We start from the raw sequence: 27714 nt of genomic DNA, 5'->3' as shown, positions 1-27714 counted from the left end.
TTTTGTCTTTCTCGTTAGTAGTTTATTAATCTCTGCAGAGAGGTCTCATATGCATCAGGCAATCAGGATACAGAGACCGTGTCTGTGCACCAAAGAGAATCAGTGTTTCTCACACACATTTATACCTCACATCTTATCATAGTATCATTGTGTCACTGCACCTCCCTGCACACACACATGCCTTTGTCAATACAAGCTAATTAAGAACCAATGACATCAAAACTGGGTTAAGAACATTTCTATCGCCATACAACATGATTTACACACCAGCTACTGGAACAGAAGTATACAAATGAAAAGAATCAAAGTAACAATTATAAGGAACATTACAAACTAGGTTAAGCTTTAACAGAAGAGTCCTTTCAAAAGTGTAGCAAAAGCAAAGCAAAAACAACAAAAGGTTAAAGTCCATCTTTTTCATTTTCCCCTCACACCAAACAGTCTCATGAACTGGTTTGACCTTGGTCACAGGGAATCTTTAGAATCTCAGTCTCACGTTGCCTAATCAGCTCGTGTAGATGTGGCATCCCCACATCTACATCCTCCCACTCATACACAACAATAACAGAACATTCCGGATAAAGTGATGTTCCGCCCACACAAGGAGAATGGGGTGATTGTGCCGATGAATTTGGGGGATTTACATGGTACATGGAATGTTCACTTCCTGACAGAAATACATGTCATGTGGTTAATGCAAAGCAAAACAAAAAATACAAAAAAAAGAAAAAAACATAACCCACTTTTTCTTTTGCATAATTCCTTATCTATCGCACAGGAAATGCACACAGAATTCTGTTTATAACTTGGGGACGACAGCAACGGAGGCCTTCTCGTGTGTTTCCTTGAGCCAGCCCAGGAGTATCTTGTTCAGCTCAGCTGGTCTGGAGATAACAAATATAAAGCACAGCATTACAGTCTAGTACCGCTTCCATAGAACCCAGCTCAGCTTGTTGGAACAAGTGCCAAGGAAATCTATCTCTGTGCCACGCCTGCTTGCTCAGCGTCAGACAGATATCCTCTTCCTCAGATATCCTAGCTTTTAAACCAACAGGCGAGAGGTCTTTATGGCACAGAGGGGTTAAAGGGGTACCTTGTAGATCATAATGCCCCATCCTTTGACTCTCCTTTAACCTTCGACCTTCTCCATTTATCTGGCAGGCAGTAAGCTAGCTGTTCTGATTGGGTGGTCAGGAGGTCACTGTCTTGTGCTTGGATTTGACCGGAAACAATTAAAACACTGAATGGTCTTTGGTTGGAATGTCAAAGAAAAGTGTAAAATAATACACAGAATGTGCCTTATCACTGAAAATGCAGATTCGAAGCCCCATACCCACCTCATCTGAATGTTAAATGCAGGCTTTCACTTGAATTTTCAGTAGATTCTCCCCTTTTTCAACCAAGGTGCTTATTTCTTTCAACAACCCATTCAAACCATGGACTCTGTCTCTGTCTATTAAAGAACCAAGTTCATTCATGTTTTGATGAAGGCTTTCATATTGATACCATAGGAGCCCAAAACCAGCGTATTTTCATCTTCATCTGACTGACAAATTATTGGACATGGGTGCACATGGAATATTACAGAAGGAGCCAGAAGAAGGTTATTCCCTCGCATGGACACAGGTCAGTAACTTACACACTTTCAGAAGTATAGCCACTGGCATTTCACACTCCATCATGTCTGGAGATGTATGAAAATCAACCATACCATAACAAAAGACTAAGATGTCTAAGGTGAGAAAGCACATATCTATTCTCCATTAGTCCATTAGTTGAAACGGTGGTGTGAAACGAAGGGCATTGCATCCCTTTTGCAGAAGATTCAAAGCCCACCTTCAAATGATTTAGCCTGCAGTCCTGAGGAGTAATGAGCCCATCATTTAGTAAAAAAAATTAAGGATTCGGAAAACAGAGTAAAACGTTAAAGGTGTAGTCTGGGCTTTTTGATACGCTGTGAGAATGAGCATGCGCAGAATTAAGTGGCTACATGCACTGATTAAATAAGAGCCTTCATTTGAACCCTAGTCATTTAAATCTACAACTCAAATACAATGAGAGAAAGATCTAAGAATAAACAGGGCCTAGGATTGTACCTATGTATCTGAGCCTAAAAGAGTTTAGAGTTTGTAACCGTGGCATGATCAGTATGATGAAGTGAGCTTAAATGGTCAATTTTCAACACGTCTAATCTTACAGGGTTTCGTAAGAATGTTGCGTATAATCTGTTATCTATAGTGTTGACATAAACTTCCTTTTTCCACGGTAACGAGAAGTATACCGTACTATTTGTAGAAAACTACTGATGTTTCAATATATAGCTTACATAACATACATCCTATTTTCGTGGTAAAGAAATAGACCACTTGATACCACAGTACTGCAGCACAGCTTATTTTTTTTAACAATGCTTGCAAAATCATCTCTAGCTTGATCTCTAGCAGCACAATTTAGAAGTGCAGTAGTAGTAGAAGGCAGTATAGTGCTTTGCACCATTGCTAGAAAGGAGGTGTTAAAGGTCCTGAGCCTCTGGGAACTATCTCTATGTGTCATGGCTGATATCATCCGCTCCGTCAGCTACACTTATCTGTTGTGATGTCTTTCCTCACGGAGAGATGTGGCCATGAGACACCACTGGTAGTGAGATGACGGTGCCATTGAACAGTGTTTAAGGACCGCATAGGTTCACCCACAGGTGGATGCTCAGGTTCATGGCTAGATAGTGTTATGGTCACTCCATTACCATCTGGTTGGCTGAGTGACTGCTGAATCGGTTGTGGTTCACACCCTTGGCCCCATTCTGTCTCACACGCGTGAGGGCAAAGAAGAACATGATCAACAGCCTGTGAGAACCTCATTCTTACCTCTCCATCTGGGTCCAGTGTCCACACTCCTCAATGTGACCACGGCTCAGATTGGGGATCTGACCGAAACACATAATATACAAGGAGATTTTAGTAAAATTGATTCAGTAAGGTTGTACATGTCTGATTGCAAATATGGCTGGGAGTACTCTACCATGTTCTCCATTGCATGAGTAAAGACTGGAAGAAGCACAGGGTCTTTTCCGGCAGTCACCATTAGAGAGGGCACCAGGATCTACGCAAATACAAGAACAGACACTTAGCCAAAAACAGAGGCTATTAACTACAGACTACTTACTGATATCATTTACAGTACATCAGAAGTAAAGACCACATTGTTTGCACTTTGAAACCAATTTCCAGATAACTTATCTAAGTATTCACAGGGAGGATACTTCTTTTACAAGCCCTCTGTGGTTGGGACTGGCATACGGAGCACTTCAACAGCATCATATCAGTCCATAAAGGCAAAGCCTCACCTTTGACCTGGGCCGTGACAACAACCAGCGCCAGTTTCTCTCCACATTCCGATACCAGTTTAGGGGTCCCCTGAAACGCACACACACACACACACACACAAAGACACCGCACACTCATGCATTAATTTCAAAACACAGGAAACATGGGGCCTCAATACAGTTACAAATATTTCACCACCACACAAAAGAGAACCTATTAGTGTAAGTCTTAAGCTTACAGGGGAGCTACAGCAGGTGCGTAACTGAAGCGTTCTATTTGTACGTAACGCGTAAAATCCATTTTAGAAGACTGGTCTATTTTTTTCTGAATGTATGCGCCGCTGTCACGTCTGGTGTAGCTACTTCAACTGGTTCTAGTGATTATTAACTGCTGCAGCATACGCTTCGCGAACGCAACGCTTCAGTTACGCGCCTGGTGTAGCTCCCCTGTTAAGAGTTGGCTGCTACCTGAATCCACTCTTGGTGTACTGCTGGACATAGTACTTCAGCGCCGCTTCAGAGAGCATGTGGCTCCTTGGAATCTCCTCTGGGAGTCCCACGAACAGCCCACCTGCAGATCACCATCACCATGGCAACACAGAGGAACACAGCATTAGATGCACAGCTTGTCTTGAAACGGGTCATGTGCATTTTTACGTATGTGAGGATGAGAGACAGAGAAAGAGACTAGGAAGGAGAGAGCATGCAGGAAAGGCACCTGCTATGATCTACAATCACCTGCCTTTTTATACACCCGTGTTTCTTTATAAGAACTACTAGGATGGTAGAATTAATTCATCAGTGTAAAACACACGTGCTGCTAGGCCAGAGTGACTGAATCTGTAATGTGGTCAGAAAATAAGGTGTTCTGCATATGCGTGTCTGTGTGCCAGAGCGAACTGTGGGTTTTGTTTACAGATCATAGTATTGGGGTGGAGAGGCCTCTACCTCCATCTTTATATCCTTCAACTCATGAAAGAGTTGGAATGTATCTTTTGGGTTAAGCCGCCTTAGTGGTGTTGGCTTTGTAGTGTACTTTATCTCTATGTTTTCTGTTGGACTTATGCATTTGTATCTGTATACAGTAGCAAAGACGCCTCAGCATCAGTTCTTCTTCTGCCTCATACCTCTTTGTTACCTGATGCCAAATATTTCATTTCAACCAGTAAGGAAAACCGTACATACAATTAGCAGCATTCAGTTTGACCGTACACAGTTGTACTTTAATTGTTATCTCTATTCCCATTTCTATTTATTTCCATCATCTGTATCATGAATTCTTCCACAATCCTGATCCAGTGCCAAATGGAAGTGGAGTGAGCTCCGCTCAGAAACACAACACAATGGCAGTGAACTCTGAACGACTTGAACATCTGGCAGGAAAATGTCTGCCAACATGCATGTCTGTCCATGGACAGGATGTGTGAATACGAATCTGAAAGCACAGTAGCCTACTGCACTGAAATATGCTGCATTAAGTCTTTTTGACACTTAGTGCGAGTCAAACTAGAACTCAAGCTAGGAAAGAATACACTGAGCCAAATTCAGCATGATTGACATATGCCTGTCAGTCACAGTGCCTGTGCATTTGATGGGTGTCAAGTATTGTCTTACTATTCATTTCCACTGGACTGGCAGAAGGCATGCTGGGTTCACGTCATAGTAATGACATCTTCTCAAACAATGACCATCAACCAATTTATCCCACCAATTAACCATTAACCATTAACCACTCTGACATTCCAGTGGATGAATGAGCTATTGTTGTCTATGTGTCTTTGCTGCACCCACCTCTTTCACAGACTTTGGCTGTGCTGACATTGGGCCGTTTACCCTGAAAAGATGCACAAAAAGTATCAGTGATTAGTAGCGCAGTGTTGTGTTAATGCATGACATAAATCTGCTCGTTTCATTTTTATGGCTCATAATATTGCATAAAATTACCCGCGATTCCCTCGTGCCAGGCCTGCCCTGCCTTAATTCTCAGGAGAGACTCCAAACACTGTGGTCAACCCTGCCGCGTTCCTCACCCAGTCCACTAAAAGCATTTGGCTCTGGGTTGTAAAAGACAACCTTTTAAATAGATTAAAAAGCAGGAGACCAGACTCCTCTATCACAGAGGTGCTAAATGTAGCCGTATAAAAGGATGAATATTCCTTTGGAGCTTTATCTTTTAATCATTTGCTGCCGACGCTTTATGTGCCAAGTGGCATTTGAGGCGCTTGGAGTGCGGGGGCGCAGGGCCACTGCAATTAGCCAGGGCCGTGACTCTGGCATTATCGCGCACACGTACATGCACACGCAGGATGACTCTAACTGCCCACACACACACACACACACACACACACACACACACACACTTCAAATCACACGTATGCAATCACACACTGCTCAAGCCACTGGCTTCATCCCTTTCACCCCCGCATTTATGGAGGTATCCCTGCTCTCGCCTGCCCTGTAGGAGAATGATGTGTCTGTCAGTCAGTGAGCTATAACTCACTACCACTGCACACCCACACAGAAGGCCACCTTAAGCACACATCCATTCTGACAAAGCACACATGTCCACTTTAAACAAAGAAACACTCTCACAGCTCATACACAAATGCAAATACTTGGGAAAAACGGGAAGATCCTTGAATGCCGACATTTTTACAATGATTTGAGATCACCCTGCCATTGTTGTAACCAACTGTGATACTCTCAGAGATGGTATCCTACAAGCAGACTAGATTTTAAAATGGTAATACAGGATGCAACCACAATACACTCCATTAATTAATCATCAGCCATTCTCCCTCGCTGGGGTGGTGCATAGAGCTGTTTCTGTAGGGCAAAGTTGGAGACACACAGTGCTGTAATGAAAGCAATGACACAGCATAAAAGGCTTTTTTTTAAGGAAGCACTTCTCCAACTGTGTTCATGACTATTTATAATCCATACTTCACGTGAACCTTCTTTAGAATTCATTTTAAGCCTGTATCCATTAGCTTCCCTTTAATCAGTACTGTGGAACCACACTCCAGAAATGCTATGGTGAGCACATCACAGCCTTTTGAGTTGCATTCAACCACTACTTTATGCTTAACTGACCGAGTGGTTTTTTTTTATGGCATGGTACAATTCAGAGAACGAGTAGTTACACAGAACTTACCGCTTCATCACTTGCAGAAAAGAAGATCTTGAAGGTTCGCTCCAGGTCCTTTTGCAATTCAGCCTCTGCCACACCCTGCACAGAAATGCCACAGAACAGAGCAGAAACAAAACAAATCAAACAATTGGCAACACACACAAACAAGACCAAAGTCCAAAAAGGCCCAGGGTCAACACTATTTGTCCAATTGGTCAGGGCATCCTTCACAATAGTAGTAATAGTAATAATACAGTGGTGCTCATAATTTTGGAAATTGATCTTAATACCTTAAGTAAAAAATATCCTAAATAAATAAATATTCTTCCTTAAAATGCAGGGGCCATAAGAATACATACCCCTATGTTAAATTTCCATAGAGGCAGGCAGATTTGTATTTCTAAAGGCCAGTTATTTCATGGATCCAGGATACTATGCATGCTGATAAAATTCCCTTGGCCTTTGGAATAAAATAGCCCCACAACATGATATACCCTTCACCATACCTCACGATTGGCATATGATACTTTCCATAAGATCATCTCTCAATGCAAATCAAACCAGCTATTAGGCTACTGTAAATTAAATAAAAACCAAGCCAATGGTGAAGGGTATGTGATGATGTGAGAGAAAATTCCAAGAGAACTTCATCAGGTCATGGTTTTGGACGGTCAAGGTCATTTTTACTCCTCTTTTTAGTCAACTTTAAAGTACAGTATGTAACCGTGTGAGCACAACTGTAGTTTAAGATCAGTGTATGTTACGACACTCACAGGCTTCTGGAAGTAGATTTGGTAGTCAAAAATGGGCATGGCCTTGAGCCCCTCCATGGGGTTTTTGTTGGGATCCACCGGGAAGAGAGGGGTGTTGAGGGAAGCTACTGCCCTGAGAAGCACATCAAATGAAAGGGATGTTGACAATTAACACTTACCAACCACTTGATGCCAGCCAGCATCAACACACACACACACACATACAGTACACACAGTGGTCTGAACTTTTATCCAGGTAATTCAGGATGTGTGATTGAGTGGGCTACTGAGTAGGATGTAACAGGTGGCCAAAATCTCCACCACATCTCTCTGTGAGTCTGCCCGCAGGGGGGTTACCAACTCCGTAGGAGAAACTTAGTTAGGACATACAGAGTTCTCTACAGCACACACACACACAATGCTGATGCTGTGACTGACACGTGAGTGATGTGAGGAAGGTACTACTTCTTGTTGTGATTATGAAAGAGAAGAAAGGGAAGTAAGCAAGGCTGTAGCCATGGAGTCAACAAAAATGTTTATTTTTAAGAATAATGTTTCAAAGAGGGCTACAATTTTTTCCTGTTTTCATCAGTCTATGTAATGCCATTGATGTAAATTACAACCATAACCACAACCATAACTGTGTGCATTGATATAGAAAAGAAGTCCAGATATTGGCCAAAGTTGAGCAAATATTCAAAAACTTGAGTGTGCAACATTTGCATTTCTGGTCTGCTTTCTGAGTATGCCTTTGTGAGCCTGCGTTGCCATGGCTCCATGTGGTTATGCAGCCTAAACAATTTGTGATCTGTATCTGTATTACGGCAAGGCAAGCCAGTGTTGACCCGTCAATTCTCTGTTTCAGGTTTTTTCACTTACTGTACCTTCACTTGATCTCATCTCATCTCATCTCACCTCTGCACTGCCTTTCTCTGTCAGTTATTTAACCATTAACCATTTAGCATACCATTGAACCATTTAGCATACCAGATACATTTAACCATTTAGCATACCAGATTTAACCATTTAGCATAACATTTAACCATTTAGCATCGAATTCATACCACTGGACAACAGTGAGTGATACTACTGTAGCGTAACAATGTCTGGGGGTTGTCCCCCTCAAAGTATAATATGATTTCGGCCTTGGATATAGGTGCCAAGGAAATTCCTTACCTCACTCGCTCAGGGTGGCACTGCACCAGGTTCCAGACGAGGGCACCACCCCAGTCGTGGCCAATCAGTGTCACTTGAGGAATTCCCTAAATGACAAAAACAGAGGAAGCCATTAGGGCTGCACACAGTGTACATCTCTCTCACCTTGGCAGTCGGCTTTGGGAAGTGTAGGAGAATGTAGGTGTGACTTCAGCCTACGTAGAAAGAAGCTAAACCAACAATTGAAGTATGCTACAGTAGGTACAGCCTAAAAAAGAAAACCCCAAACATGTACAGCAGCAGTAAACTACTGATGAAGTAGATGAAAACGAGGTCTTTAATATTCCTTTCACTCCTCATCCATCACTGTATTTGATGGCCCAGCAGCAGCAGTCAGTGAGCATAAGTGCAGCAAGCTAACTAGCCGTCATCACAACTTCACTGTTGTTGAAAGCTTTTTCAACGGCCCTCTTCATTACACGACTCAATCAGCCAGCAAATTACAGCAGGTAATTAGGGGATCTTGTAACGATCCCCGCTGACAGTAAGTTGACTGAAGCTAATCTCCATTGACTCTGAAAGCAAAACCATGCCTTCTCAAAGCTGCCTGCCTGTGCCAATAGAATGTCAATGGGGCACATCCGACAGACAGATAGGGCGTGTCTTTGGAAAAACTGATTACGTAACATAACAACAATAGCCCTAAACTAATCTACTATCAGGGAAAGCTGCACAGATAAAAGTTGATAGATAAGAAATTGAGACCCTTTAGCCTACTTGAAGGTATCTACATAAGAGTGATCATGACAGTCTATACAGTGAGTGTCTCATAAACATTATAATCAAGTCATAAACATTTATGACTAAAGTCATTATAGGTTTTTGTCAAGACAAGTTAGGGTTAGGGTTAGGATTAGAGTTAGATGTTAGGATTAGGGTTCATGTGTCATGACAGTATCATGTGTCACTCTTATGTAGATACCTTCAGGTAAAGTGTTACCAAATAACACTATATCAGATGTACCAGATTTGAAACTTACTAAACATAAACTTTAAATAACATTTGCTCAAGTTATTGTGAACCTGATGGTGACCGCTGCTGCAGAATCAGCAACCCATCTTGACTTCCTTATTTGGTCGAAGAGTGTCAGGGAAACACAGTAGGACCACATGTTGACATGCAGAACTGCATATTCAGCAGTTTGTACTGAAATACACATGAATACCCATCCCATAATAATCTCACTGGGCTGATGATGCTCTCCCTATTGAGGAGGCCAAGTGCTGACACTCAGATCCTTCAGTATGGGTCTCATGACCACTCCCCACTTCCACAGGGGTGCAGAGAGCATACTGTAGTGTGCCTCTCCTCACAGGCATCCATAAGTTGCTCGATTTATTTTCACTCCTGTGCTTAACTCCCATTTTTACTGCGGGCGATTAGATTCAATACACATTTTCATTTTGAAGAAATAATTTGATTCATGTTTTTTTTATGTATTACAGTAAAATACATACACAAAACCAGTGAAGCCTTTCACAGAAAATAGAGTCGTAGCGTCATAGAAAACAAAAACACACCAAGACGTCAATGAACCAACACATCGTCCCCACTCTGAAGTCTAACTTCAGGTCCATCCTTTTATATTCTCCTCATTTATTTTATGTTAGGAGTAACTAAAAAGTGTGTGTGAAATCTGACCACTCTGCTTATAATTGTATAACATGAATGGTAATTCAAGACAGGTTTAATCAACTAATCAAACAATGTTGACACTACGACAAAAGACACTGGACTCACCAATTTATCCATGAATGTCACCACGTCCTAAAAATGAAAAAAAAAAAATACATGTTAATAGTTTAATAGTATATTAATAGTAGACTACAGTTGTGGTGCAGTGTGCATATCTTGTCTTTATCCTTGCCTGACAGAGCGCTTCTTGGGAATATTCCTCAATCTCTGTAAATACAGATAAACATAAAATGACTTTAAACAACTTTAAAATGTATTGCCAAAGCATTTGTTTTTTATTCGTGGGAATACACACATCTCAACACTACTTCCATCATTATTCAAAATAATTCATTAAAGGTATCAAGTGTACTTATCGCTAGCAACCCTCCCCCTGGACATGATACGTGCGGATTTGTTTACAAAATGGATTATCTTCGACAAGCCATGTTGACTGCAATATAATACTATATGATTTCATACAAACAGTAGGCTATTGCACGATTGCCGTAAATTAATTTGTTCTTCTCCAGGTCCGGGGAGAGCAAATTGCAAGGCTGGTTCTCCATAGATGGACCAGGTACAGTAGGGTCTACAAGCTAGCTACAGAATGTTTGTGATTCTCCATGTTACAGCTTAGTTTACTGTCAAATGACTTCAACACTGTTATATTAGGCTAACTCTTGGTAAGGTAAACTTGCAGAGGATGCCTTTAAATGACATACTTTTTAATTTCGCTTAGGTATTCATTCACTGCACATTGAGATTGAGATTGTGATGAACAAGGAGAGGGAAGAATGATTTTCCATGTGAGGAGAAAGGAAAAAGAAAAGTAACAGGCGTACCCTCTGGTGCAGAGGAGTCCCCAAATCCCTTCAGATCTGGAACCAACACTCTAAATCCAGCATCTGCCAGGGCAGGGATCTGAGACACACACACAGACAGACATGATAAGTTTCAAATAGCACACATCCATACAGTGTTCCAAATGAGATGTTTCAAATGAAATAATCATAGCATGTTATTGGCGTTAAGACTCACCTGGTATCTCCACGAGTACCAGCTCTCTGGGAAGCCATGACACAACAGGACGGGGGGGCCGTCCCCCATCTCCACAAAGTGGATCTTAACCCCAGGCTGAGAGAGGGAGAGAGAGAGAGAGGGAGAAAAAGAGAGATTCATTTCCAAACTGTACTGCACAATGGCAATAAAGTTGAATTTAATCTAATCTAATATAAAACCCAATTTGTGCAGGTTTCGGTCAACACCCCAGTGACAATAAAGTTAGGGTGTGTTCAATTTGTGAAATTTTGATTCCCTTTTATCAGCTCTATTAGTGGCTGTAGACGTCCAACAGCAGTACTGTCTGGACTATGCTCTACCAAGTTTGTTGTATACTTGCGCTTTACTTTAGATTTTGCAGCTGGCAGACAAACCTTGTCTCACCCTTTGTTCAGTCACATCTTGGGTTGGTATAGACAGTGTATCATCATATGCATATATAATTCATAATTCATATATTATGCATAGTGTGTAACTAAAAGATGAAACCTTGATGTTGACAAATCCATGAGTGACATCTTCAGGATTACAAGCAGCAGGGAGTCCATCTTTTGTGCTGTCAGCCTGCAGAAAAACAGCATTAAACACAGGCCCATAGGTCTGAAACAATTACTGTCACAACAACAACAAAACAAACCATGCTTATGGCTAGTAGGGTTGGGTGACGTCCCCTTATCTTCGGGACATGAAATTCCACATATCTTTCTACATGAAATGACATCGCCTACGGTTACACAGCATACTTCTAGGGGCGTGGCATCACGATGGTTGCTTTCCAGCTAGAGTTAGCCAGAGCCATATAGATACATATGTATCTATATGGCTCTGGAGTTAACCATAAAGCCACTTTCTTCATGCTTCCTGATCATGGTGGCTTAGTTTAACAACATAGTGGTGGCTAACACCACCACTACAGACAAGTTTTACCATACTACTTCTTCTTCTCCTTTAACTGTCCGACTGAGTTTATAGGAACTGACACCTCTCTATCTATTCAGGGCCATGTGTTGGTGTGAACGGAATCCAGATCCTCTGTCAGATTTGGGATATCTTTTGATAATCTCTAGGCCACATGTTCTCCTTTCACCCACAAGTTAATTGCAGTATATTCTGCCAAAGGTCTCAGGGACAGATTTACGCACATTTGTGAACGCAATGTTATCAGAGCCATGGTCAAACCACAGAAAGTGCACGCTGTAGGCTGCTACCTCTTCATGTTACGTGCTATTTCTCATACCTGTAGCTCATCGTCATCAGCGCCTTTCTCGCACAGTTGAACGGAGTCAACTGATGACTCAATCAAAGTTTAATCAAACGTTTAGCGGCCATGAAATAATACAATACATGATAAGAAGATGTCAACAAGCGGAGAACTAGGGCTTGCTTCTCTTACTGATGCATTTAACCGCAATTTGCATGAACGCTTGCTTTTATAAGGCAGAAATATTTTGCTGCAAAAACAGGCATGCACTTTCATGGGCAGTTTATACAGTATACAGGGGGAAACCTAATTATGCATTTTATGCTTCTTCGCCCATCTTTTTACATGAAACTCACACTATCCCCTGACCCCCCTTTGAAAGTGCATTACAGGGAAAAATGCAAATTGCCATTCTCAGCTCCTGTGACACGCAGTCTGTACATTCGACTATGTTTTACAAATTTTGCTATAAAATGAGAGAATAATAACCTCATCGGAATAAACTTTAAGCTAAACTAAGTATGGATTGACAAGGTAATAAGAGTTCATGTTTTCACATATCTGTGTTCTCACACAGGCCATGACACATTCGATTGTGTGCGGATGTTGCAGAGGATATGAGATCAGCACCTCCACTCCAGTGTGTGTCTGCAGCTGGCTGAGAACGGCGCTCGGGTCCTTGAGCAGCACAGCAGCCATCCCCTGGCCCTCTGCGGCCTTCACACTCTCCTCCTCAGTGTCCACCCACACCACCTGAGAAGAGCACAGCACAGCCCAAGTCAGGCTCAGGTCTGTAGCACACAGATTCATACAGATGGCAGAATGACCACACCAATGGTGGACGCTTTTATCCAAAGGGACTTCCAAAATGAGGAACAAAGCTACAATGCAGAGGAGTAAAAAAATAAATAAATACGACATCAATTACAGTTTTTCTCGATTGCTTTGACCTGCTTAAAGAAACTGGGATCCATTTAGTCTTCTTGAACACCTTCTTTGTACAGCGGAAGTCATGTCTTACAAATGTGTTCACACATTTTCATTGGGTTCACACATACCTCACATACTTTTGCAAAACAGTTAACACAGATGTCAATCAAAGACCCCAAACTCTGTTGGTTTCCCCGTGCTAAACAAAACTATAAAATCTTTTCCTTGCATAAGCCTGAATAAATAGAGCAGACATAGCAAAAATACTAATTCTGAGAAGTACAGTTTGCATTTTGTTGTCCAGTGTGTAATGATTGATTGAAATCACGCAGTGAAGGAGAAAGAGATGGATGGAGTAGGAGGGAATAGGGAAGTGTATGTAAGTGTATGTTAGGTGTGAGAGGAGGTCCCCCAGTAACACCTAACGTATAGAGAACGTTAGCATTTGGTTAGGTTAGAACCAAACCAAGAACTAACGTTTAGAGAACGTCCTCTCTGGTTATACAAAAACGTAACAAAGCCTAACGTTCCCCTAACATTTCGGGAACTACAGACTCTCCGAAAAGAGTTGGGTCTTCAAGAGCTTTTTGACAATAGAGACGGATGTTCCTGCTCTGGTAGCACCATCATCCGGGAACTACTAATGAAAATAGCCTGGATCGGCCTGTGTGTAAGAGCAGCCGTGCCAGACGACATTCCTTGGAGGAACATAGCGTCCCTTTGTGAGAGCATTTAAGTAATTGGGAGTAGACTCCAGCCCGCACTTTGTAAGCAAGTGCGGTTGGTTAAGGGTAGCCAGTGGAGCTAAATAAAAACTGGGAACATGTCACGAGAAAAAAACAGAGCTATGATAACTGGGCAATTAGGACAGGTTTGCCTTTTTCTAACTTGGTGGACTTGCCAGTTGCAGGTAGACTTGGACATGTTTTCCTGAGAATGTCTGCACACAAGGAGGGCCGAACACAAGGGCTGACGCTTGAGCAAAAGCCTCTTCTATAGTGTTAGTTTGATTGAATGCGGCTGTTCTCGCATTGACTGACTGCACCTGGCTGAGACTGCCCAATCTCTCTCACACACACATACACACACACGTACACAAATCATTTTTTTCTTTGAACAAACATGTCATTTTCTGTTGAACTACATGTGGTGGCTGCTGTATTTTACTTTTCTTATTTTCTTACTGTATGTGCATTTTTTTTCTTGGAATATTGCTTACATGCTTACAGTGTACACTTCAACTTCGCTCTACAGATTACTTTCACTCTTGTGTGGAAATATATGTTTAAATAATATGTTCATTCAAAAACAGCAATCTGCATTTTCTGTAAACTTTTGAGATGCTGCTGTTGTAGCAGAAGTAGTTTATACTGTATTTTAGGTTTTGAACATTACTTCTTCTTTTCTGGTATGTTGTGTGTAAATATTTGCAAATAAGACAAAAAAAGATCCATCATTTTGGTTTTGGATAACCTGCCGTGTTTGTAAAGGAAATGTAGGCATTTTAGAAATGTGTTCATTGTATTGCACGAAAGATAACATGTTGACAGAGACATGTTGAGCAATTTGTATTTAGAGATTGAAAATGTGACTACAGACTGGATGAAATCATGTTAGCGAATTGGAAATAAATGGTAGCCTTACTGTTGTCGGTGGTTGGTTGTCTTACTGCTCCAATGCATGAATGAATATTAACTGATAGTGGACCTTCTTATAGACCTCCACAGAAATACCTAATGGGTTGTATGTGTAAACTACTGTTTTTGTTAAAGAGCTAGATGGCTTATTCTTCTACAATTTTATAAAGGAGACAACGAGGAGGAGAGGACCGTGTAACCGTGGTGATTAGAATGCCCCCAGGGTACCTGCTGAGGTGTGAGGCTGAGCTTCTCCAAGGCCGCGTTGAACATGGCCGCCTCAGGCACACGGGCCCCTGTGAAGCAGGAGCGCAGCACCAGGTCAAAGTGTCCTTCCAGGACAGACAGGATCTGGGCCGTGTGATGGCGCTGAGGGGTGTCATCGACCCACAGGTTAGCCAGCACACCCGTGACAACCCCTACAATGACACAGGATAAGCATGAACGTCTGTGTGAACCTAAAGAGCTAATAATGTTTAGTAGTTTATGGTCATGCTGTAGGATATACAAGGATACAGGATATACATGTAAGAGACCATATGGTATCACTGATCTGGGCTTTATTGAATTGAAAATATACAGTATATGTTTCTGCATCTGTTGCACTGTAAATGTACACATTTTTGTATAAGACATAATAAACATGACAATGAACAAACAAACATCTATGGACTTCACTGCTTCCATATCTAGTTTATCGGATGAGTTTTATAAATTGAGTTAAGTTAGCTAAATATGCTTTTAGTTCTTTCTTTAAAACTTTTTGTAGTATTGTACTGATAAACCTTCAGTTCAATGGCAGCCTACGTGCAGCTCACCTTGATGACGGAGAGCTGCAGCAGCCTCCAATATGGGCTTCTGGAAGTCCACATCTTGGACCTCCTCAAAGAGCTTCACTGGGGAGAACTCATCTGGCAGGGACAGCCCTTGAGCTGAGGCCTCCTTCTTACAGGCCTCCTCCAGCTCAGTAAACATCTGAAGACATGTACACACACACACACACACACACACACACACACACACACACACACATAGTTCAATATACAGTAAGCTTGCATTGAGACAGTTCATGCCCAGAATTGTCAATCCTGCAACTGACAATAACTTGGATAGAGGCTCTAATCGCATAAGCTTCAATAGGTTTACATTTACTCATTTGGCAGACCCTTAATGTATATCCTACAACGACCTCCAAGTGAGAAAGACCAAAATACAACCTAACGTTCCCCAAAAAGAACTGGGTAGGGGTCATAAAGGTCAAGCTCATTTGCTGTATCCCCTCACCTGCTGTAAGGACAGCTTTCCTCTCTCAGCTCGAACTAAGGCATTCTCCTTCCCATCTGTATCTGCAGCAAGGGCCTTTGATATGAAATCACTGAAAAGCATTGAGGTTATTACATTTTCATGGGGGTCTATCGGTCAAGCATTTAGTATTTTTCCTGCAAACATTTGCTATTATTGCTAAAAAAAAAGGCAAAGCTTCAAAACCAAAACGTCATGTAACCAGACATTAAACATTGTAACCATACCTTACACACATTTCTTTGGTTTGCAATTTGTTTGCAATTCTGGAACACACTTATTGCAAAATACCGCACACCGTTCCTTACATTAGACGCTTAAAAATGAAATCTATTGTAATCATTGGAAAAACACTTCTATTCAAAATGGAAACACATCAGTGAATTGGACATACCCAGACACATACCTGAAAACACTTAGACAGAAAAACTGAACATCAATCAGTCTGAGACTTAGTACTACTAATAGATCTCAGGTAAGCCATTGTGTACAATTTGTACTGCCCCCCTTTCTGCCCATTTCAAGGACAGATACAAAAACACAGTAGCCTGGGTGTTCCCATCCTGCCTTGCGCGGTGATTTCTTTCACGCTGCTAAGGCAGTCTGGAAACTAACACCCACATTTTCGCCTGAAATTGGTGGCCAATCACAGAACAGGGGAGAAAGCAAGACCATAATGAGCTATGCACAGACACATTTGATAGACATCCGTGGCGCCCAATGAACGGATCTGGGCATTTTTTCAAATACAAGAAAATGAACGTCTGGTTGCCAGACCACGTCTCATTTGAGAAGTGGTAGGTGCTAGCCAGGGTAAAAACACAGTGCAATACTTCCCCTTTTGTTAAGCCTGAGAAAATACCAGTGATGCTGATAAGGTTGTGAAAACTCTATCTAGTTCACAGAAAGTTGAAAGAAAATGACAGTGAAAATTGTACAGTAATGACTGCCAGAAATGTAAACAAGTAGAAATAGTACATTAGGCTACTTAAGTATGAATGCAGAATATCTGTTACTTGAGTTTTTATTTTTCTTCCGACTTTTACTTTTACTCCACGACGTTATTATCATCATTATCATCATCATCATTAGCAGCATTAAGTAGAAAGTAGGCTAAAATAATGTGCAAATGAAAACAAAAGCCACAGTTTCCATTCAGCATGTTAGATATTTGTAACGGCAGGATTTTCTGACCTGATGTCGCAACAGGACACAGCAAAGAATGAAGACCTAACGGAGTTAAGGCCTGCAAATATAGCTCAGACATAGCACACCAAGGCCTACCTGGCTGTTGTGAGTAACTGAATTAAATACATGTGATGTAAATGACTTTCTAAAAATGTTGGATGAACTTCATTATAGGCCTATAAAAGGAAGCGACAGTGAAAAATGACTGGAAGCCATACCTTTGTTCAGGCTTCGAAGACGTTGTGTTTGAAGCACAAGCACAAAAGTTTTAAGGTGCTGCATTAACTTATAGCCTATCCAAAGTACTGGCTGCTGTCTTTTTCATTAAAAGCATAATTAATGGAAGGAGTTGTTGACACCCCACCTGGCCTCAAAAGCTTTTAGTACTTTGTACTTCTACTTTCAGTACTTAGGTATGTTTTATAATGGGCTATATTAGGTTAAATAATATATACTTTCAGACTTTTACATTACCTTTAACTTTAACTTCACTTTCTGATCAAATATCTGATAGCCTACTTCTACTTAAGTGTGGGTTTCAGATATTTTATACAACTCTGCTTGCTGCTGACTTGAAAGAGTAATTCAAATGATTTTGCAAGAATGACATTTTGCAACAGGACTGTTAGGTGTTCATTTAATTGCAGTTTCACTCTGACAAGGATGTGAGTTATTTCCTACCAAGTGCTGTATTAATTGGTTTGTGTGTTTTGACACAATGAGGCAAATTCTGCAAAAAAATCTAAGAAATGAACAAAAACGGTCAACTTTTTTATCTGTAGATTTTGTATGTTTTTATTTACTACTAGGCCTATTCATTGCTTTTGTTTACGTAAAGCAGTCTGAAATCACCCTCTTTACAAAATATGCTGTAAACAAACTTGCTTGGCCTTGCCTTTAACACAGATAGTTGCTCATCAAGTTTTGACACAATAAGCCAAATTCAGAAAAATAAAAACATGTAATCAATCAGCAAACACACCCAGGCAAAGTTTAGATTTAGAAGCTTTTGTTTTTAGTATGTAAACCTGGAAAATAGCAAAGACTGCAGTGTCTTGTAACGCATCAATGTGTTTGTTTGTTAGAGAGCTTAATTCAAATGGTGCATAATAGCCTTGTTGGATGAATTACAATTTTAGATTTTGATTGCAGTTTCGCTTTGCCAGAGATGTGAGGCTAGAGTTTTGAGCCAAATTCTGCATAACATGCAGGCCTAGGCTATCGTAAATCTGAGACACATTGTAATTTGAGACACATTCCTCCTTAGAACTCTATGAACTAATACAGATTCTTATTACCGCTTACCTGGGAAGACAGAGCGATTTCTCGTATGTCAGAAATGCCTGGGACGGGCGAGTTTTGAGGACACCACCCCATAAGTTGAAAAGCACAGCTTTCTTCAGAGCCATCGGACTGCAGTTGTGGGAGAAAAAGAGAAACAATAGGCTATATTGTGGCGAGTCGACTACGGTATTTTATAGTATGCTGGGACGTCCCAATTTTTGACAGGCCTACCACAGCTTTCCACAGCTGGAGGCAACCCTCGCTGAAAAGTTGCGAAGTAGCATAGTCATTACGTAAACAGTTCCCCAATGGCACGTGTAGTGTCCGCCTGGAGCCTAAACGTTGTTCAAATAGGCTAATAACACATATGATCACTGATCACATTAACACATGGCAGTCTACACACAAACGCATATTTTAATGAAGCATTAATGGACCTGACTGTTATGTATTTTTCTATAAATAGGCTAGCCTACCACAAAGAGAAACCAGAACAATCACCATTTAAAGCAATCACTGACAATTTGCCTCCCCCTAGCGTGCATTTGGCCAAACTTTTTCACATGAATTACAAAGTTTTATGGTAAAATTATTGATCATCCAGAGACGGCGTGTAACCTAAGTGGTTCCAATAGGTGCGTCTCAGAATTTAATCATCCCCGCTGAGAAGTAAAACAACGGATCGAGCATAATTCGAGTAATTTCATTTGAAGACCGATAAGTAGAAATGTATCCAGATCTTAAGGCATCGCTCCTTGAATAATCTTTGGATGAACAACAAAGACAATACCCATGTGACTGTCGTCAAACCATTTGTCATGATGGCATGCTTCGCCCCTGCCGGTCTTGGCCGAAGAGACATCGGATCACCATTATCCAACTGTTACAGCGAGGGAGCATCTTCAGCCCACTGCGCCTTGACCGTTACATCATGAAATGGATATAAAGTTACAGTTTCATAAAAGGCAAACTTTCCGTTTGGACGTTTGCGGTCAGCTGTGATATGGAACCAGCAGTTGTTTTCTTCTTGAGGATCACTTTGCTTGGCTGCCTAACATTAACCAAGAGCAGTAAGTACCACAGTTCATTACAGGTTGTTATGATACATATCGAGAGGACAACTTTGTTAGATCGTATTATGGCAGACTTTCATTTTAAATATTAATCATATAACATGGTTTTACAGATCCAGATTTTCCCCTCAAGTTTATTGTAGGCTACTGATTTGTCTCCCTTCGTGGAATTGGTTTGTATGTTTGATGCAAGTTATTTGAACGTGTTCTTGTTTACCAAATTGTTGCCTATTTTGACCATGTTTTGTTGTTTTAGCATATAAATACAGAAAACAAGCGTAAAGTGACGAAAATCATCACAGATCTATTCAGAAAACGCTTTCGGCTGGTATGGCTAGAGCTCTCATCCTCTCGATTTTGGAAATTGTTGATGGTTCAATAGAAGAGAACATGTGTCTTGTGTTTAGTGCATCGAGGTATTTGTATTCCTCCCAGCTTTTAACATTAGACATGTGATGCTTACAATACCTGGCCTTGCAAAAAAAAATCCCTCATCATTGTGAGGAATGTCTAATTGAAAGTGACTGACGTTATTAAGGGGTGAATAGTGATTACAGTGTGAGGGAGGCTTTGCATGACCAGGTTCTCCCATTAATTAATGTGCCAGTTACCATAGGATTTGCTGAGATAGGTAGGATGCTCTGTGTAGTGCTACATCTACTTTGGCAGTCTGCAAGAGGAATTTTATAGTCTTAAGCAGACAGTGCTGGTCATTTCCAGTTTGATTTATGCATGAAATATCACGCTGCAGATGTCACTCTACTAATGATGAAAGTGACCACTCTGATGTTAGTATGATGACAATAATCACCATCATCATCATCATGACAATAATGATCCAACCATTTTGGGTTTACAACTTCAAAACTTCCATCATGTTGGCTACCTTAGCCCCAGTTGATCAGATCAAACCCAGTGGAAGGTTTTTAATGCAAAGCTAAAAACGTGTTTGAATCTATCAGTCTTAGAACTTTTACGGGCTCTGATGATATAATTTCCTCATTACCCATATAATCCAACGGCTGATTCAGGACTCCTTTCAGCACAACCTTGAAGCGTAGTAGCTTTTCATTCTCACTCACAGAACTTTTGCTTTCAAGTAACATCACTTCTCATTCATCTGATGATGAAGTCAGAACACGTTCAATTTGGGTCCTACTCAAGTGTATACCATATTTCAGGTTGGCATCACGTGATGTGCATGTTTACCGTCTTACACCCAAGGAGGCTTAACAGCTTGTGTTATATTCGGTGATTAGAACTGAAGCCGTTCAGCATTTCAGTATTTTTCTTGTCTGTCTGTTTGTCTGTCTGTCGTTCTGTCTGTGTGTCTGTCGCGTCTGTCCGTGTGTCTGCCTGTGTGTCTGTGTGTCTGCAGCTGTGGCAGGTGACAAGTGGACTCATGCACATGCTGAAGACCTCCTCTTCAAGAAGCTCTTTGAGGGATATAACAAGTGGTCCCGGCCAGTGCGCAACATCACAGATGTCGTCATTGTCAAATTTGGGCTCTCCATTGCTCAGTTGATTGATGTGGTTAGTTACTCTGCACTGGTTTTAGTTTTTTTTATTTTGTTTACTGTACTCTACTGTATTTGTTTATTAGTGCAGTTATTTTGATCTATATAGGCCTACCGTTTTAGTGATACCCACTAGAAATTTGCTACCTGTAACAGTGTTTTTTATGTTGTGCTTGACTCCGCTTTTCAACAAGACATTCAGGCGTTTGTTGTGGCATTGCAAACAGTCAGTTCAGCGTACTCATTATTATTGTAGTGACTCATTCTGATACCGTGGAAATAATATTTCCCCAAATGGAATGCTTTTGTGTGGAAGCTCAGTAGAGTTTGATTGATGTGGTGCTTTTAATATAATAACCCTTTGGTCTGGAAATTAAATGTATGTTTGAAAAAAAAAATCCATAAGTGTAAAGAACAATTGTATTATTATACCGTAGCATTATCTGACAAAATGAGCCGCATTGATTGCTTTAGATTTGCCCTCTATCCTCGTGAGTAGCTGGCAACTGTGTAAGAGTAGTGTAATGTATTATGGACTATTGACCATTATGCTCTCAGTTTAGTGTGACCCCATGCTGAACTGGCCCTTCCTTCCTGTAATTAACCGGCCGCTCCACTCACCCCTCCTGTCTCCCGCAGGACGAGAAGAACCAGATGATGACCACCAATGTGTGGCTGAAGCAGGTGATGGACAAACTGTATTTTTACTGCAACACCAGCCACTGGCTGAGATCCTCTGACGTGTCTGTGGTCTGATGCCGTGGTGGTTATCTTGTCTTTTATTGTTGTAATTTCGTCTTTTAGAATAAGGATCGAAATGCACATGGCTACACAGCCACTCATAAACCCTGTATAAAGCATATAACTAATCGATAACAGGCAAATATTCACAGAAAAGAAGAAATGGTGAGAAAGTTGAGTCGCTGAAAGATTAAGTAAATGAATGATTTTCTGCGTATTGTTACCTGTATGGCAGACGTTGATGATGCTCTGCTATCTGTGTTCAGGAGTGGAACGACTATAAGCTGCGATGGAAGCCCTCTGATTATGACAACGTCACATCCATCAGGGTCCCATCAGAGCTCATCTGGGTTCCAGATATCGTCCTGTATAACAAGTAAGAATGGATTCCGCCTAGCTTGGTTCGGTTGGTTGGTTGGTTGGTGGTTGCAATCTCATTAGCTAAACATTCCCCTGGGAACGTTTTTGTAAACCCAGCCAGATGTACTACCACTTGGTACACTTTTCATAAATACTCCACATACTGAACAAAGATATTTGCATCTTTTCACTTTCACAGCATGCATCACAAGCTGTACGCAGCTGTGTTATACCGCTCTTATTCTTTAAACATCCTTTCTTATATTACTATGGTACTGCTAAAACAGACAGGTTTGGGATTGCATCCTGATATTCTACCGGTAATTGCATGATCTCTGTGGAATAATTGCTCATCCAGCACCCACTTCACTCTACACGCTGGCCTTGCTTGAGTCTAATTTCTAACGATAGTTTTAGGTTTTACTGAAGGGAATTGCACATAATTACACCGTTTTCAAGATGCGTTCACAAAGAAATTAGAAACGTATTAGTCATGTCATAATCACTCTGTGTTTTGCCTCTGAAGTGTCAAACTATACTTGATTTGGGAGTGTGTTAAACACTATTCATATTTGTAATAATATTTCCTTTCGGTCTGTCTGCAATTAAGCCTTTCTCTGTGTTGGTCTAATCAAGTAGAAGACCGAGAGCGAGTGGAGAAGCGGGACAGTGAAATACAGACTGCTGATGTACGGCCTAGAATACCCACTCTCAATTACTAATGAAATGAAGACCAGAGTTACACAAGTTTGCCTCTGCAGCAGTGCAGTGCTTGATTAGCCCTGGCACAGATACAGTATCTCCTGGACCTCCCTGTCTTCAAGGGGGAAGTGTTGACTTTCTCTTGCATCAGGATATTTTAGCAAGTTTGAAAATGATTTAAAGCGATGCAGAATATTAAAGGTTATGGAGAGGCGTTGGATAATTCACCGAGTAGTTGTTTAAATGTGCCTTCAAATGTCCTTGGGCTGGATGGAAGGTCTCTAAATTTATCAGAGTGTTTGTTTTATTTTTTCATTCCATTAATATTTTATGGAGCGCTCTCATTTGTCTGAGTTGCTTACGGTTAGTTTGTTCAGCTTTGTTTTTCAGAACAAAGCTCTCAGAAATCTCTTTTTATGGTGTTTTAGACTCTTAAGTGAACACTCCCCAGAGGAACATTTCATTGTAATTTGAGAATGAATTGAATCGACTCCATCTCTGCAGAAAGAAAGCCATGACATTGCACATTGCAACATCTCTGCACCTGCAACTTTATTTTATTACTGATCATTGGTTAATCGTTGTAGGAACATTTAAAAAACACAATAAGTGCATCAATGAGTGCAGTTGTCTGTAGTAGTGCTATGAGAGGAGGACATGCATGTAATGTAATACTTGTAATGTCTTCAGAGTTGTGAGCACCATGGCATCCATATTGCAACATCTCTGCACCTGCAACTTTATTTTACTATTGATCATTGGTTAATTGTTGTAGGAACATTTAAAAAACACAATAAGTGCATCAATGAGTGCAGTTGTGTCTTGTAATGTCTTTAGAGTTGTGAGCACCATGGCATCCATATTGTGAACTCTGTGACATTGCATGCTTTCCTCCTCTCAGTGCAGACGGTGAGTTTGCTGTGACCCACATGACCAAAGCTCACCTGTTCTACACGGGCCAGGTGCGCTGGGTGCCCCCGGCCATCTACAAGAGCTCCTGCAGCATCGACGTCACCTTCTTCCCCTTCGACCAGCAGAGCTGCAAGATGAAGTTCGGCTCGTGGACCTACGACAAGGCCAAGATCGACCTGGAGCGCATCGAGAACACGGTGGACCTGAAGGACTACTGGGAGAGCGGCGAGTGGGCCATCGTGGACGCCGTGGGCACGTACAACACCAAGAAGTACGACTGCTGCCACGAGATCTACGTGGACATCACGTACTACTTCATCATCCGCCGGCTGCCGCTCTTCTACACCATCAACCTGATCATCCCGTGCCTGCTCATCTCGTGCCTGACGGTGCTGGTGTTCTACCTGCCGTCGGACTGCGGCGAGAAGATCACGCTGTGCATCTCGGTGCTGCTGTCGCTGACCGTCTTCCTGCTGCTGATCACCGAGATCATCCCGTCCACGTCGCTGGTGATCCCGCTCATCGGCGAGTACCTGCTCTTCACCATGATCTTCGTCACGCTCTCCATCGTCATCACGGTGTTCGTGCTCAACGTGCACCACCGCTCGCCGAGCACGCACGAGATGCCCCGCTGGGTGCACGCCGTCTTCCTGGAGCTCATCCCGCGCTGGCTCTTCATGCGCCGGCCGGCGCCCAACGCCAAGCGCCGCCGCCTGCTGCGGCTGCAGACCAAGCGGCCCGTCCACCACGGCGCCGCCGCCGCCGCCGCCGACCGCCCCCGCGGTCACTCCTCCCGCGGCCGCGACCCCTCCCTGGGGTCCAACCACGCCTCCGCCACCGCCGGCCCGATGCCCGCCTCCAGCCTCAGCACGTCCAAGAGCTGGCTGCACGAGGAGACGGACGTGGACCGGACGCCCGTGTGCGAGGAGGGCCGGGCGGGTCTGCGGCTGGGCACGTGGAGCGGGGTGCCCACCTCCTACTCGTTCCCCACGCTGCACCTGCCCGACGTCGACCCGCTGGGCCGGAAGTCGGCCTCGCACCACCAGCTGGAGGGCCTGGCTCCAGGGCTGGTGGGCTCCAGGGGGAGCCTCCTGCTCTCGTCCCAGCGGCTGCCCGATTTCGGGGCCCTGCAGGCGGACCCGGCCCTGCTGCTCTCCCCCAGCGTGATTCATGCCCTGGAGGGGGTGCGCTACATCGCCGATCACCTGCGCGCCGAGGATGCTGACTTCTGTGTGAGTGCCCGCCTCAATCAGGCATGCATGCATACACACACACACACACACACACACACATGCACGCCTACATACACCAACACACGTACACACACATACGCACACAAACACAAACAGACATATAGGCACACATGCACACATCGTTCTCAACACACACAAATACACACATACACAAACACACATACAAGCATACATACAGGCATACACATATCACTCACAACATACACTAACACACACAAACACACGTACAGGCAGATATGCACAAATGCCCACATCGCTCTCAACACACACACAAACATGCATACTAGCATGCAGTCATGCACCCATCATTCACAACTTTCACTAACACACACACATACACAATTCTAAGATAAATTGCTCTGATATGAATCCCACATTGCACTTGTGTCTGCCCCTGCTGACATCAGCATCTCATGCCAACCTAAGCTGATTTCAGACCCCCTCCCCATAAATCACTTACCATGTGGGTGCTGTTCCTTCACCCTCTTCTTGCAGGTGAAGGAGGACTGGAAGTATGTGGCCATGGTGATTGACCGTATCTTCCTGTGGATGTTCATCATCGTCTGCCTGCTGGGGACAGTCGGCCTCTTCCTGCCACCTTGGCTCTCAGGAATGATCTAGGTCACAGCTCTGGGGCATGGTGATAACACACAAACACACACGCACACACACACACACACACGCACGCACACACACACACACACACACACACGCACGCACACACACACACACACACATACACACACACACACACACACTTGGCATAAGAACCACCAAGGCCATGGCAGGACTTAGGCTCACCTGTCAGAGACTGATCCTATCTGTACCTTGGAAGAGCAGGAAGGCAATATGTCCTTCACTGAGATGGCCTTCCTACCTATGCTCCCACAAAGCATCCGAATGAACTGTGTGGTTAGAGTGGTCTTTTTATTTATTCACTTTGATTATTTATGCTTGTTTACCAGTTGAGATACTTTTACTTTTGATTGAGTAATGTTATTATTAAATCAGTGTACTCTTTTCCGGTGTTGATGTTGGGAGTGCAGAGTTAACGGAAGGACATTGTTACATGTGCAACACTAACCTTGTTTCCAGGCTCTTCCCTATTACTCATAGAAAACAGACCCCCTAGCATAATCCTGTGTTCTTGTTAGTACAGAAGGTTGTTGACTTGGATAAAGCAATTTCATGAAAACCTGCATCACAATACCAAAGATTCTTGGTTCATCAGCCATCTCCAACAATACTCCAAGGAAGACATTGGCATGTATATCATGTCTATTTGGAGAATGTGTAGTTAGCACAAGACTGTTTGAGGGACTGAATCTTCTGAAATTGCACACGCAGATACAGGAAAGAGTAATGGCTGAGACTGGTCACAGATAGGTATTTCATCTAGCGGCGTTTTAACTAGCTTGTCTCATTATGAAATTCCATGATATCAGACACCATATCATTTATGCCTGCCTCCCCACTGAGAGGGTTTCCATGGTGAAGGTCAGAGTTCACACCAGGTCTCCGTGCTTGACCTCATACTTTTGCATCATTATCGCCCCTTCTCGCAGCAGTCAGCACAATGTCCCCTTTTTTTTAAGTCCGACACCAGGGCAGGGCACTCTCGTTGCGGCATTGATCAGGAGAAGACAGATTGGCGCTAAGTCAGCCGTGGAAGAGTAAAGAGCACGGAGATATCTCTCCGCCTGACCTTGCACGTCTCAAACGGAACTCCATTCACATACCACCTTTCATGAATTGGATAAAAATGGCTCCCTTGAGCTTGCCATTGTTCCTTAGGAAAGGAACCTCAGTACATGGAGGAAAGGGTCTTCCTTGAAATGGCACAGAGTCTTGCAGAGAGTCGCTCTTTAGAACCACTGAGCGGTAATTTAACAAGACAAACATGGTTTAAGGGAAGCAGATGGACAATTATACAGTACTTATTACCTAATACCAGGCTCCCAACGTTTTTATTATGTCTTTGGGAATTATATTTCTAGTCATTTAAGATTATTATTAGTTTAGGCATGAACTGAGGACTTTTAGAAAGCCAGCATTCAGTATAAAACACTCTAATAAAACATAGTTATAATATATGCAGTATATACAAGGGTCAGTTAATTAAAGAAAATTAAAGTAAACATGACATAATCAGACCAATCTCTAATAGGCGTTTCTTTCTTTGAAACAAAACCCTGGAATTCACACTGTTTGTGTAATACCATGGAATCAGACACTTTGTCCAAATTCATTGCAAAAATTCCTGTTTAATAACTGTGATCATAATAAGCTTTTATTTATTGGTCTGAGAGTGCAATAACGCCCTTCCTGGGATTCAGTCACTGGGGGATGTGAGGTAACTAGATTGAGTGATTAATTAACTCTCCCATAGCAACAAATGAGGAGTGAGACGTTCGCCCTGATCATTGATTAGAGTAGAGTGCTTCCCGGTCTCGGTGGC

General features: G+C 42.3%; 2 protein-coding genes across 3 annotated transcripts; one reads left to right on the top strand and one right to left on the bottom strand.

Annotated features, from left to right (window-relative positions):
- On the bottom strand, nucleotides 1-19204 carry ephx2 (epoxide hydrolase 2, cytoplasmic). 2 transcript variants are annotated; one of them, XM_062522522.1, is made up of 20 exons: nucleotides 19200-19204; nucleotides 18720-18827; nucleotides 16209-16299; nucleotides 15743-15899; nucleotides 15153-15343; nucleotides 12988-13110; nucleotides 11646-11720; nucleotides 11136-11231; nucleotides 10940-11018; nucleotides 10288-10322; nucleotides 10161-10187; nucleotides 8381-8466; nucleotides 7226-7337; nucleotides 6477-6551; nucleotides 5114-5156; nucleotides 3791-3893; nucleotides 3344-3413; nucleotides 3019-3099; nucleotides 2865-2923; nucleotides 1-884 (listed from the first exon to the last, which is right to left on the bottom strand). In XM_062522522.1, exons 2-20 carry the CDS (start codon nucleotides 18821-18823, stop codon nucleotides 800-802), a joined length of 1692 nt encoding a protein of 563 aa, XP_062378506.1. In that variant the 5' UTR covers nucleotides 18824-18827; nucleotides 19200-19204; the 3' UTR covers nucleotides 1-799. The 2 variants fall into 2 exon arrangements, with proteins under 2 accessions (XP_062378506.1, XP_062378505.1); XM_062522521.1 differs by lacking the exon at nucleotides 19200-19204 and adding an exon at nucleotides 18930-19086.
- A 442-nt stretch (nucleotides 19205-19646) lies between these two features.
- chrna2a (cholinergic receptor, nicotinic, alpha 2a (neuronal)) lies at nucleotides 19647-25980 on the top strand. Its single transcript, XM_062522523.1, has 7 exons — nucleotides 19647-19768; nucleotides 21150-21304; nucleotides 21928-21972; nucleotides 22296-22405; nucleotides 23993-24724; nucleotides 24866-25235; nucleotides 25752-25980. The coding sequence occupies exons 1-7, from the start codon at nucleotides 19702-19704 to the stop codon at nucleotides 25875-25877; spliced, it is 1605 nt and encodes a 534-aa protein (XP_062378507.1). The 5' UTR covers nucleotides 19647-19701; the 3' UTR covers nucleotides 25878-25980.
- Nucleotides 25981-27714: the final 1734 nt, after the last annotated feature.

Source organism: Sardina pilchardus, chromosome 20 (assembly GCF_963854185.1).
Source record: "Sardina pilchardus chromosome 20, fSarPil1.1, whole genome shotgun sequence".
Classification (NCBI taxonomy): Eukaryota; Metazoa; Chordata; class Actinopteri; order Clupeiformes; family Clupeidae; genus Sardina; species Sardina pilchardus.
Note: the sequence above shows the minus strand (reverse complement) of the source record. Positions and strands in the feature narration are given on the sequence as shown.

Coding starts and splice junctions, on each gene's coding strand:
- ephx2 (XM_062522521.1), bottom strand. CDS start 18,988: ATGACTATGCTACTTCGCAACTTTTCAGCGAGGGTTGCCTCCAGCTGT. Junction 11,721..12,987: donor AGACACACACTGGAGTGGAG/GTGCTGATCTCA, acceptor GTTTTTCTGCAG/GCTGACAGCACAAAAGATGG. Junction 8,467..10,160: donor TGACATTCATGGATAAATTG/GTGAGTCCAGTG, acceptor TTTGTCATTTAG/GGAATTCCTCAAGTGACACT.
- chrna2a (XM_062522523.1), top strand. CDS start 19,702: ATGGAACCAGCAGTTGTTTTCTTCTTGAGGATCACTTTGCTTGGCTGC. Junction 24,725..24,865: donor AAGCGCCGCCGCCTGCTGCG/GCTGCAGACCAA, acceptor GCCCGCCTCCAG/CCTCAGCACGTCCAAGAGCT. Junction 25,236..25,751: donor CCGAGGATGCTGACTTCTGT/GTGAGTGCCCGC, acceptor CTCTTCTTGCAG/GTGAAGGAGGACTGGAAGTA.